The sequence below is a fragment of the Myxine glutinosa genome, chromosome 6 (assembly GCF_964187855.1).
Source record: "Myxine glutinosa chromosome 6, kmMyxGlut1.1, whole genome shotgun sequence".
Taxonomy (NCBI): domain Eukaryota; kingdom Metazoa; phylum Chordata; class Myxini; order Myxiniformes; family Myxinidae; genus Myxine; species Myxine glutinosa.
Window position 1 is genome coordinate 115,167,966 of NC_136266.1, and position 12,642 is coordinate 115,180,607.

At 43.6% G+C, this 12,642-nt stretch overlaps 1 protein-coding gene across 5 annotated transcripts in view; it reads left to right on the plus strand.

Moving 5' to 3' along the window:
• The window catches only part of LOC137430211 (collagen alpha-1(XIV) chain), a 371,222-nt gene that overhangs the window by 139,504 nt on the left and 219,076 nt on the right, over positions 1 to 12,642 (plus strand). For all 5 annotated transcript variants that reach the window (XM_078780417.1, XM_078780420.1, XM_078780419.1 and 2 more), the window contains one exon: positions 10,981 to 11,274. In XM_078780417.1, coding sequence (XP_078636543.1) covers positions 10,981 to 11,274 — 294 coding nt within the window. The remainder of the gene's footprint in view (positions 1 to 10,980; positions 11,275 to 12,642) is intronic.

The following is a 12,642-nucleotide window of genomic DNA, read 5'->3' on the forward strand; positions in this document are numbered from 1 at the left end:
GTGTCAGGCCCACCGAACTCCATTACCAGACGTCCATGCAGCTTAAGAAAATCGTGTCCTAGCAGAATATCAGCACATAATGCGGGTAAAACCATAAGGTGTACATCAGGGAAAACCCGTCCCTTTAGCACTAGTTTCAATCGGCATTCCCCTTTTGTGCTAAGCCGGAGTCCCTGGGATGCCATGAAGATCCGTCGTGTAGACCGCCCGATCCGCCATCCATGCCTGAGCACAAGTCGCTGGTCGATAAAACTATCCGTAGATCCGGTGTCCACCAAGGCCTGAACACAATGGCCCTCAACCATAAGGGGAATAAGGGCTTGAGCCAGGCCAGACGAGGCAGCTGGGAGCGGGACTGAGCCCCCCGAATGGGTCGGACCAGCCTCGCGGGTGGATCCTACACCAGCAGCAGTTTTGCGATCGTGGCCGGAGTCTGCGTTGACCATGGGGAATCCATTATCGTCATCAGAGGGCTTTCCCCAGCATTCCGGTGTTTCGCGATTCAAAATCCGATGAGAAAAGGCCTCAGTAGTATTTGACATCGCCTTTTGACACTCCTGGCAGATAAAGGCTTCCGTTGTAGCCGAAATCGCCTTTTTCGTTTGGTCGCTTTGACAAAAGGCTTCCGTAGTATTCGAAATCGCCTTTTTCGTTTGGTCGCTTTGACATAAGGCTTCCGTAGTAGTATTCGAAATCGCCTTTTTCGTTTGGTCGCTTTGACAAAGGGCTTCCGTAGTATTCGAAAGCTGTTTCTTCCCTTGCGTGGCTCGAGGTTTGGCCAAGGACGCGGCCTTTGTCCCCGATGGAGAATGAGACGGTGGTGGCTTTCCGGTGGCGCCAGTCAAGGTTGTCTGAGCGCCCAGCGGGCCGCAGCGAGAGGCCCTCCCCATCGAAGACGGGTAAGGCGCAGGGCTCGTGGGTTCTGCTACAAGCCCGTTCAAGGTTGCCGCGCCTGCGCGACCGCGGCTGCGCGCGTCGAAGGGCCGCGAGCCGCGTGCCGATTTCTTGCACACTTTCGCGTAATGTCCCTTTAGCGAGCACAAATGGCAAATAGCGTCACGTGCCGGACACACGACTCGGGCATGACGAGGCCCTCCACAAAAAAAACATGCGGCCCCGCGCAAGGCCTTGGGTCTGCTGGTCGTAACGGCAGCTGTCAGGGTAGGGTCATCCTCCGGAGCATCCCGGAGTTCAGCAGGCGGATCCACGTCCTCGTCAGCGGTCCTCTCCGGCCGGGCGTGTAGTGAGGTGCCCGCCAAAAGGCGCGTGCGATCATAGGCGTTCGATTGCATCCGCGCTTCAGTATACACCGTCGCTTGCTCAACCGCCGTAGCGAAGGTCAGGTCGGTCTTCTCCAAGAGTTTGAGACGTAGTTCCTGAGAGGAGACCCCTGCTATGAAGGCATCTAAAAGTCGATCATCTTTAGCCTGCTCGGGAGTCCGTGGCTGGGCGCTGTCCAGCATGAGCTGCCGGAGCTCCTGGGCGTAATGATCCATAGGCTCGTTGGGTTGCTGCCGTCGCGTCTGCAGCAAATAACGCGCATACACAGGGCTTTTTTCTTTTATATAAAGCCGCTTGAGCTCCGCGACGGTAAGATCATACGTCGTGCATTGAGCGACCGAGTGGTAGACCCGGTAGTCGATTTTTGAGTGTAATATTGCCAGCTTCGCGGCAGGCGTCGGAGCGGTATCAGGCTCATTAAAGAGATGCTCCAGTTGCTTGAGCCAGTGCTTGAGTTGCAAGCCTCCGTCCGTGGCTTGTGGGTCGGCGCTGAAAATGGACACCGTCAACGTCTTGTTGCCAGCCATGTCAGCAGATCATAAATGCAATTAAGTGTTGTGGAAAACCATTCAGGTCCGCACAACTTTTAGTCCAACGGTTTGGTTTAATTGCATTTAGATCATCACATCATTCCTGTAAGTAGAAATACACAATAAGCATACGATGCGACATCTCATAAAGCCATTCATATCAGTCAATGCAAGCAAGCTAGATATTCTATAAAGGCGTACCATTAACGAGGCTACCGATGTAACATGTCACAAGGGAGAAGTCTCGGAGCACTGACACAGCAATGGGTCTTATAGTCACGCCCCTAGTGGGGACAACAATGACAGCGAGCAGCGAGCATCCCCACCCGGGTTCAGTACGGATACGATTTCACTACATTTCCATCTCTTCCTCCTTATGAGGATTGATGACGAATTGGGTGATGGCAAATTTTGGATAGAGGGATTGTGGAGACGAATTTGGTATAGGGGAAATATGGGGAAGACGTGACATTAGCGACGAATTTGTAAATGTGTAGATTTTGTACATATGGGGTAAGGGCAAGGGTAGTGTAGGTGACAGGGGGGGGTGACGTACGGTAGGGACGAGCTTTCTCACTTCGCTCTCCGTACTCACTTTGCCTTGCATTGCCTTGATTGATGTGTACCCTTGTGACCTTACCCCTCGCTCAGCTGTCTGTCCCCCCTTTTGTCTCCCACATGAGGACCTGTGCGCCACTGGGCACCGAGGGGAGCGTGCGTGAGTCCGCCATTGTGCGCCCGGAACTCCCAGAACCAGCTGTCTGCATCGATGCACCACATTATGGACCACATGTCTGTGGCCGAGCACCACTGATGGACCCCATGGGTTGGGGCATGGCCCCTCTGCTGGAACCGGCCATGAAGGCCCGAAATCTTGCTGGCGGACATTGGCCACAGGGCACCGATGCCCCACAGGTGAACCACACTAGTCGGCCCTGTGGGCCATAAATAAAATAAATAGACATGGACACATTGGGTGCATTTTTTATTGCAAATAGGCCGCCAGCAAAGGAAGATGACAACACCAGGAAGACAGTAATAGCCAGCAGAGGGAGCCGAAGAGCAAGAGACCACCTGCAGGGTTAGGGGTTGTTGGTTTTATTTTGATGGACAATGATGACTGTGCACCGATTGGTGCTTGAGGGTGTGTTGGTGCGTTTTGGGTGCTTTCATGGTGTGTCGATGCAGAGCAGACTGTCTCCCCCCAGAAAGAACAATCACAGGTCCTGGGTTGCGTTTTGTAAATAAAGTAACGTCAGTGTAAATAATGCTCCCCACCGTCAGTGTATAGTTTGAAGACCATTCCGCAATTCGGTTAGCTGTGGGCGTGAGTCTTTTAGGTAGGGTGCAATGGAGCAGGGGACATATTTATTTATGTTTTAAAACTGTCGCACTCAGGGTCAGGTTAAATGTAGCGGGAACTACACCTACGTGTCACACTAAATTAAAGTTATAGGCCCGGAACGTGCCTAAGAGGAGGAGGGTGCAGTGTTGCGGATATGAGGATTGAGTTTTTTTTGATTGTGTTGTATTGTATAGTAAATGGTTGTGAATTATTGTTTTAGTCTGAGCCCTCCTTGCTCCAGTGTGTATAAAGGTCAAAGGGCGTTCCGGTAGTTAATTCCATAAAGCATACATTGAAGGACACTATAATATCCCTGTTCAGTAGTTTATTTCCTTATTCTGTGTATTAGGTTAAGGCTTTGTCTTCCATTAAAATGACACTCCATTGCACCAAGTGAAATAAGATAGAGTCCCTTCATTCTTCATTCCCATTCCCAAAAACCTCCATTTCCCCTTTTGTCATGACCAAGCCTCGATTGCCAATATTACATCCCCTCCAAAACCACCACTGAACATGTGCTCGGGTCGGGGAAGAAAGTCGTGCCCGCCCGTCATCATCAAGGGCGGAGCAAGAGGGTCGCGCGACCAACCAGGGCCGAGGTGAGCACACCAATTGGCGTGTCCTGAAGGCCGGCGGCTTGATCGCCAGAGGCGTTATAAAAGCGCGCGCGCAAGGTACTGCGAAAGAAGATCCAGATGAGCTTTGAAGAGAGAGAAGGTTCAAGGTCAATTACAAGCAGTTGCGCCAGAGACGGCAGACGCGCCCTGAGGTGAGCCAGAGAAGCAGCTTTGGCTCCACAAGCAGCGTTGACTCCACCAGGCAACTTCAACCCGTTACTCCGCGGGAACCAGATAGCGGTGGCATCGGTGGCCGTCGAGGTCCAGCCGACGTCCCGTGCGGGATCAAGCCCGAACCATCTGCCCCAGCTGAACCTTCCCATTCCTCCTTCCAGCATTCATTCCTGCCATTCCATCCTTCTTGTGTACGTGAGTTTGTTCTGTTTGTTCTGTCCTGGGTGTTTAATTAAGTTTGTATAAGCTAGTATTTTCACTGTGTCACCTGCTTTTTCCATGTTCCCTGTATATAACTTTGACTGCTCCTTTTGCTTGTGTGTGTAAATAATAAATCCCGTTACTCTTCTGTACGTCTTCTTCTTCCTCTTTACATTCGGTCGCTTTAGAGGTTTCCAAATTGAATATCTGTGGCGCGATCCGGCCAACGTTCGGGAATCGGGTTTAGTCGGGGAAAACTGTTCGGCCGCGGTGCCTCCGCTCGGCAAACAACATCCTTATCCGCGGACCGTAACAATACTCTTTTTCAAATTTCTAAAATCCTCAAATTTGAATATGATTTACATATCGGCTAACTGCATTCAACCACCAACTATTTTTGAGCTCAGCTTAGGCCAAAAGGTCAACATAGGCCAAAGGTCAACCACTTTTTTTGAATTTCTAAAATCCTCAATTTTCATCGGATTGAATTGAAAGTTGAATAAGATTTACATATCAGCCTACTGAATTCAACCACCAACTATTTTTGAGATCAGCATCGGCCAAAAGGTCAACATAGGCCAAAGGTCAACCCCCTTTTTTTGAATTTCTAAAATCCTCAATTTTCATCCAATGGACTTGAAATTTGGAGAAGATTTTCACATCAGCTAACTGAATTCAACCACCAACTATTTTGAGATCAGCATAGGCCAAAAGTTCAACATAGGCCAAAGTTCAACAACAATTTCAAGTTTCTAAAATACTCAATTTTCCTCCGATTGACTTGGAATTTGAATGTGATTTTCATATCGGCTAACTGAATTCAACCACCAACAATTTTTAAGATCAGCATAGGCCAAAAGGTCAACATAGGCCAAAGGTCAACCACTTTTTTCAAATTTCTAAAATCCTTAATTTTCATCCGATTCACTAGAAATTTGAATGGGATTTACATATCAGCTAACTCGATTCAACCACCAACTATTTTTGAGATCAGCATATGCCAAATGGTCAACGTAGGCCAAAGGTCAACAACAATTTCAAATTTCTAATATCCTCAATTTTCATCCGATTCACTTGACATTTGAATGGGATTTACATATCAGCGAACTGAATTCAACCAACGACTATTTTTGAGATCAACATAAGTCATAACGTCAACATAGGCCAAAGGTCAACCACTTTTTTGAAATTTCTAAAATCCTCAATTTTCATCCGATTGACTTTAAATTTGAATAGTATTTGCATATCGCCGAACTGAATTCAACCACCAACTATTTTTGAGATCAGCGTCGGCCAAAAGGTCAACATAGGCCAAAGGTCAACCACTTTTTTGAAATTTCTAAAATCCTCAATTTTCATCGGATTGACTTGAAAGTTGAATAGGATTTACATATCAGCTTACTGAATTCAACCACCAACTATTTTTGAGATCAGCATAGGCCAAAAGGTCAACATAGGCCAAAGTTCAACCACTTTTATGCATTTCCAAAATCCTCAATTTTCCTCCAATTGACTTAGAATTTGAATGTGATTTTCATATCGGCTTACTGAATTCAACCACCAACAATTTTTGGGATCAGCATAGACCAAAAGGTCAACATAGGTCAAAGGTCAACAACAATTTCAAATTCCGAAAATCCTCAATTTTCATCCGATTCACTTGAAATTTGAATGGGATTTACATATCAGCCAACTGATTTCAACCACCAACTATTTTTTAGATCAACATAAGTCATAACGTCAACATAGGCCAAAGGTCAACCACTTTTTTGAAATTTCTAAAATCCTCAATTTTCATCCAATTGACTTGAAATGTGAATAGTATTTACATATCGGCGAACTGAATTCAACCACCAACTATGTTTGAGATCAGCATAGGCCAAAAGGTCAACAAAGGCCAAAGGTCAACCACTTTTTTGAAACTTCTAAAATCCTCAATTTTCATCCGATTGACTTTAAATGTGAATAGTATTTACATATCGGCGAACTGAATTCAACCACCAACTATTTTTGAGCTCAGCTTAGGCCAAAAGGTCAACATAGGCCAAAGGTCAACCACTTTTTTTGAATTTCTAAAATCCTCAATTTTCATCCGATTGACTTGAAAGTTGAATAGGATTTACATATCAGCTAACTGAATTCAACCATCAACTATTTTGAGATCAGCATAGGCCAAAAGGTCAACATAGGCCAAAGGTCAACTACTTTTTTCAAATTTCTAAAATCCTTAATTTTCATCCGATTCACTTGAAATTTGAATGGGATTTACAGATCAGCTAACTCGATTCAACCACCAACTATTTTTGAGATCAGCATGTGCTAAATGGTCAACATAGGCCAAAGGTCAACGACAATTTCAAATTTCTAAAATCCTCAATTTTCATCCGATTGACTTGAAAGTTGAATAGGATTTACATATCAGCTAACTGAATTCAACCATCAACTATTTTGAGATCAGCATAGGCCAAAAGGTCAACATAGGCCAAAGGTCAACCACTTTTTTTGAATTTCTAAAATCCTCAATTTTCCTCCGATTGACTTGGAATTTGAATGTGATTTTCATATCGGCTAACTGAATTCAACCACCAACAATTTTTGAGATCAGCATAGGCCAAAAGGTCAACATAGGCCAAAGGTCAACTACTTTTTTCAAATTTCTAAAATCCTTAATTTTCATCCGATTCACTTGAAATTTGAATGGGAGTTACATATCAGCTAACTCGATTCAACCACCAACTATTTTTGAGATCAGCTTGTGCTAAATGGTCAACATAGGCCAAAGGTCAATGATAATTTCAAATTTCTAAAATCCTCAATTTTCATCCGATTCACTTGAAATCTGAATGGGATTTACATATCAGTTAACTGAATGCAACCACCGACTATTTTTGAGATCAACCTAAGTCATAACGTCAACATAGGCCAAAGGCCAACCACCTTTTTGAAATTTCTAAAATCCTCAATTTTCATCCGATTGACTTGAAATGTGAATAGTATTTACAGATCGGCGAACTGAATTGAACCACCAACTATTTTTGAGATCAGCTTAGGCCAAAAGGTCAACATAGGCCAAAGGTCATCCACTTTTTTGAAATTTCTAAAATCCTCAATTTTCATCCGATTGACTTGAAATTTGAAAAGGATTTACATATCGGCTCACTGAATTCAACCACTAACTATTTTTGAGATCAGCATTGGCCAAAAGGTCACCATAGGCCAAAGGTCAACCACTTATTTCCAATTTCTAATATCCTCAATTTCCATCCGATTGACTTTGAATTTTAATGGGATTTTCATATCAGCGAACTGAATTCAACCACCAACTATTTTTGAGATCAACATAGGCCAAAAGGTCAACAACCATTTCAAATTTCTAAAATCCTCAATTTTCATCAGATTAACCTGAAAATTGAATGGCATTTACGAATCAGGTAACTGAATTCAACCAACAACTATTTTGGAGGACAACATAGGCCAAAAGGTCAACATAGGCCAAATTTCTAAAATTGTCAATTTTCATCCGATTAACTTACACTTTGAAGATGATTTGCATATCAGATCACTGAATTCTTAAACAAATTAATTTTGAAGTCAAAAGGATGCTACTGAGTGCCATTCTACTTTGTTCTGTTTTGCCAAGCTTCGCTCTATAAGTGATTTTTCATTTGTCTGTCTGTTTGTTTGTGTCTAGTGCGTTATCATAAGGACAAAGGTATAGTTTACAGAGGTATTTACAAACAGGGAATAAATTTACCCATAATCCCTGAGCTAATTAACAAGCCCCACTCCTCTGATGGGGACGCAGGTTCAAGCTTAACCCGACAGCCTGGTCTAATACAAATTCCCTACTTATTACATCGGGTGGTTCTTCTTCTTCACGACAATCGGACCACACTAATCTATACTTTCTACCTGGTTCTAAGGTAATCATTGTGTACCCCCTACAAACGTAACAATATATATATATATATATATATATATATATATTATTATATATATATATATATACACACACACATACATACAGGGTGAGTCAAAAGTAGCGCCCAATTTCAGGGTGAATCAAAAGTAGCGCCTGCGCCTGATTTCTGTTTTTTCGGCTGTCAGATTCTTTCTGGGATGTCATGTTGTTAATAATTGTCTTGCAGATTATTAATTTTCTTAATTTATTTATTTTTGTTTTTGTTTTGCAGGTTATTGCTGAGAGTCTGGAAAGTTACTGAAAATATATAAACAGAAATCGGGCGCTACTTTTGACTCACCCTGCATATATATATATATATATATATATATATATATATATATATATATATATATATATATACATATATATATACTTGGCATTTAATATGGAATATTTTTTTTTCTTGACTTGGGTTTACTTTCTTAACTCAGTATATCAATCTGGTGAGTTTCTTTTACACTTTGGTGATTTATTTGTTAAAAGAACCATGTCACTGATTGTCTGTCGCAGCAAGAAGTCAACAACAGGATTATATCACAGGTGGCGTGACAAAATGTAAGGACAGGTACATTTGACGATTGGCTTCACAGTCGGGTATACAAGGGTTGTTGCATTCTGTATTAGTGGAAAACAACTGCTGCACGTCTCCAAAAGTTATTGCCGTTTCCTCTGGAGATGGTCCTTCAACTGGACAATGCTGTTTGTCATGGAGTGGTGGCTTTACGAAATTACGGCATGAAACAGCGTGCTATTGCTCGGCAGTATGGCATCACTCAAGGTCAGGTGTCAAAGATCCTGAAACGAAATGCTCAGAGGGGTGTCCCTACTCCAATACCGAGGCCAGGATGTCCCCGCAGAACCACAAGGAGGGATGATCGCCAGCTGCACCGGTTAGTCCGCCATGGCCGTACCAAGTCAGCTAATCGGCTTAGGGCTGAGTGGCAGCAACTGACAAATGTGCCTGTATCCAGAAGGCTATTCAACCAACGACTGGTTCAAGCATGCTATCGTGCCAGGCGTCCCCTGAGAAAGCCACGCCTGACCAGACAACACCACCAGCGCCGATTGCAGTGGGCCAGAGAGCACCGTCAATGGCAGACAGGACACTGGAATCACGTGATCTTCAGTGACGAGTCTAGATTTCTGGTCTATCGTCAAGGTGGCTGCGTCCGAGTGCGCAGACAAGTGCATGAAGCCTACAACAAAGATTGTATAGTGCCAAGAGTCCAAGCTGGAGGTGGTGGGGTGACCGTTTGGGCTACTTTTCATGCAGGGGGCAAAACTGACCTGGTTGTTCTGAATGGAAACCTGAACCAGTTCAAGTACAGGGCCATTCTGGAAGAAACATTGCTTCCATTTGCTCGTGCAGCCTTTCGAGGAAACTTTGTCTTCCAAGATGACAATGCACGGCCTCATCGTGCTCGCATGATCCAACACTTTCTTGCTCACCGTGGTGTAGAGCATATGAAGTGGCCTGCCATGTCCCCGGATATGAATCTGATAGAAAACTTGTGGGCAGAATTAACACGTCAAATCGACCACTTGGACCAGCAGCCGACCTTTGTGCGTGAATTGCAGCAGGCTATTGTCACTGCATGGCAAGCGATTCCTGTCCAAACCTTGGCAAATCTCGTGAACAGCATGCCTCAACGTGTACGTGCTCTCCTGAATGCTTGTGGGGGTTACACGAAGTACTGAACTGTAATTTGACTGTCCGTAATCCCAGTCGTAATTTAACTTTTGTTTTTGTTAAAAAAAATTTGGCTAATGTGCAAAATAAAGAGATACTTCTGGAAAACGTACAGAAGTTTAACACAGTACTGTCAATGAATTGAGTTCGATATCAGTTTACATCACTTTCAAGGATCAATTTATTTGTTTTGAAATGTCAAATGTGGTTTTTGTTTCTTTTAAAGGTCACATTAGCAAAATCTAGAATAATTTCAACATAATTCCAATGAACTTTTGGCTCTAAGACATCTTGAAAAGTAAGTTCACCCCCACAAAAAAATATTCCATATTAAATGCCAAGTCTGTATATATATATATATATATATATATATATATATATATATATATATATATATATATATATATATATATAGATAGATAGATAGATAGATATATATATATATATAGATATATAGATAGATAGATAGATAGATATATATATATATAGATATATATATAGATATAGATATATATACGGTATACAAACACACATCTGGTTGATTTGTTGAATGCTTAAAGACTTGTTTTGTTTTCTACTGACTAGTGTTGGTTTTATTCATACTGCTCATGTTGATGATCTCACCAACCTTCACTTGGCAAGTGTGGCGAGTTCCCCAAATACCCCTCAACATGAGCTGAGGAAGGTCTTTGTCCTACAATGGAATGAAATACAGTACAGTATACTGGTTTAAGGTTTTTATTTCATTTTTTATTCATGCCACTGAGATATTGAGTGTTAATGCCTCTGCTTCTGTTGTTATTATGCTTCCATTTGCTTTCATTCCCTTTGTAGGAAATAAGCACAAGGGAAATGTAGATAATTTTCCATATCTGTTAAATGATGCCGAGGTTGTTCATGTTCACATGATTGCTCTCTGCAAATAACTTGACACACACGTCAAGACTTTTGATAGGCCTACGTGGATTTTCAAAATGAGAGTGCATGGCCTGCCCTGATTCTGAGTGCACAACGAGTTCCAGATCAGCAATGTGCTTTTAGATATTTCCACTGAAGGTAAAATGGAAAATTAGTAGAAAGAGGTGATATACTTTTAAACAGTGTAAAGGATGTTTGTTTGCTGCATTGCATCAAGTTTGGATTACGTACTATTATCTTTTTTATCTCCCTTTGCTCAGAAACGACCCCTCAGATATCTTTTGAGGTCAGGATTCGTAACCCCACGGCAAATACCATGTTGGTTGAGTGGAATAGACCCAGAGATGATGTTCTGGCCTATCACTTACAATATGGACCAGTCAACGAAGGTGGAATCAGAGGTTCGGCTGGACAGGTGAAGAAGCTGGACAGCTCAGAGACCAGCTTCTTACTGCGAGATCTATTGCCAAACTCTCCCTATGAGCTGTTTGTGACAGCAGAGTATGGTGATGGTGAGGAAGTGTTCATAATGGGGCATGAGAGCACACTGCAAGGTGAACATAACATCAAAACTCATTATAATTATTATATTGTCGCGTGACTACCCTTGGTGAATACCTTAGGGTAGTACGGAAGGCCAAACGAGCTTTAACTCCGAAGCGTTCAGTTCAAAAATATTACGGAGAATACGCGTGGGGGAGCAAGAGGGAGGGGGGTGGGGGGAGGACCGGCACGCTTACCTTCACGGATCCCACTGGCAGTCCTCAAACCTGTAAAAAAATAACTCAAACTAAAACGGATTTAAAATGTCCAAAAATAACAGGTTTATCTATCTATAATTCCAGTAATCTCTGTATGTCTGTGACCGCTGTTTCTCGACAACCACGGGTCCGATATACTTTAAACTTGCCAGGTATATTGCTGGGGACCCAAGGATGTGCCTTTTCAAGGTTTCATATTAATCGGAGAAGTAGTTACCGAGCTATGTCCAAAAAACGATTCAACCAATCAGAGAGCAGCGAGCTATCACATGTGCCGAACGTGGCGAACAGACTCTGCCTCGGACGGCACATTTGAGAGCGTATTCATTTATTTCATGTTGGCAAACTATGTTGCCGTTAAACTATGTTTTAAAACTAATTAAAACTAATTTGCGATTCATTCGCTTTCCTGCGCGTTTGTGCACGCGATGGCGATTTCTTTACCAAACTCCGCAAGCCGTTCGCTTTGGACCAAACCATTTCATGTAAATAGAGGGGGGGGGGGATTGTCACCGTACTCGCAAGCCGTTCGCTTTGGACCAAACCATTTCATGTAAATAGAGGGGGGGGGGGATTGTCACCGTACTCGCAAGCCGTTCGCTTTGGACCAAACCATTTCATGTAAATAGAGGGGGGGGATATAATTTTAGATATATATATAGTACGGGCATGCCCTAGTTTAAATAAATGCCGGTACAAAGAAAATGTGCGATAAACTAAATTCCTAAACGGGACGTCCCCACGAACAGACTTGAAAACAGACGATGGGAAGGATAACTGAAAATAAATGTGTGTGTGTGCACTTAACTCTGATCGCTGGTGGGGTCTCGTCAGTAATTGTCAGGCCCCGCACGCGCAATCCAGACGCGGCTTCTGCCTTGGCGGGAAGCAGGCCTCAGTAGGCCCTCGTTCACCAGGCCGTGCCTGATGGCGCGAAACAGGCCTTCTGCGTGAATCGAATGGGCCGCGTGCAGCTCGCTCCTCCAGCCGTGCCTGTCTTCGTCGTCTTTGGTGGGAAACTGCAGCCCTCGGTCTGCGGCTCTGCCTCTGCCTCTGCACGTCTACCAGCAGGATCTCCGAATACGGCCGGTCCGATCTCTTCCTTGAGCCCGAGAAAAAAAACGCCACCATTCGTATGAGGCTCAGGGCGAGAATGCGCAA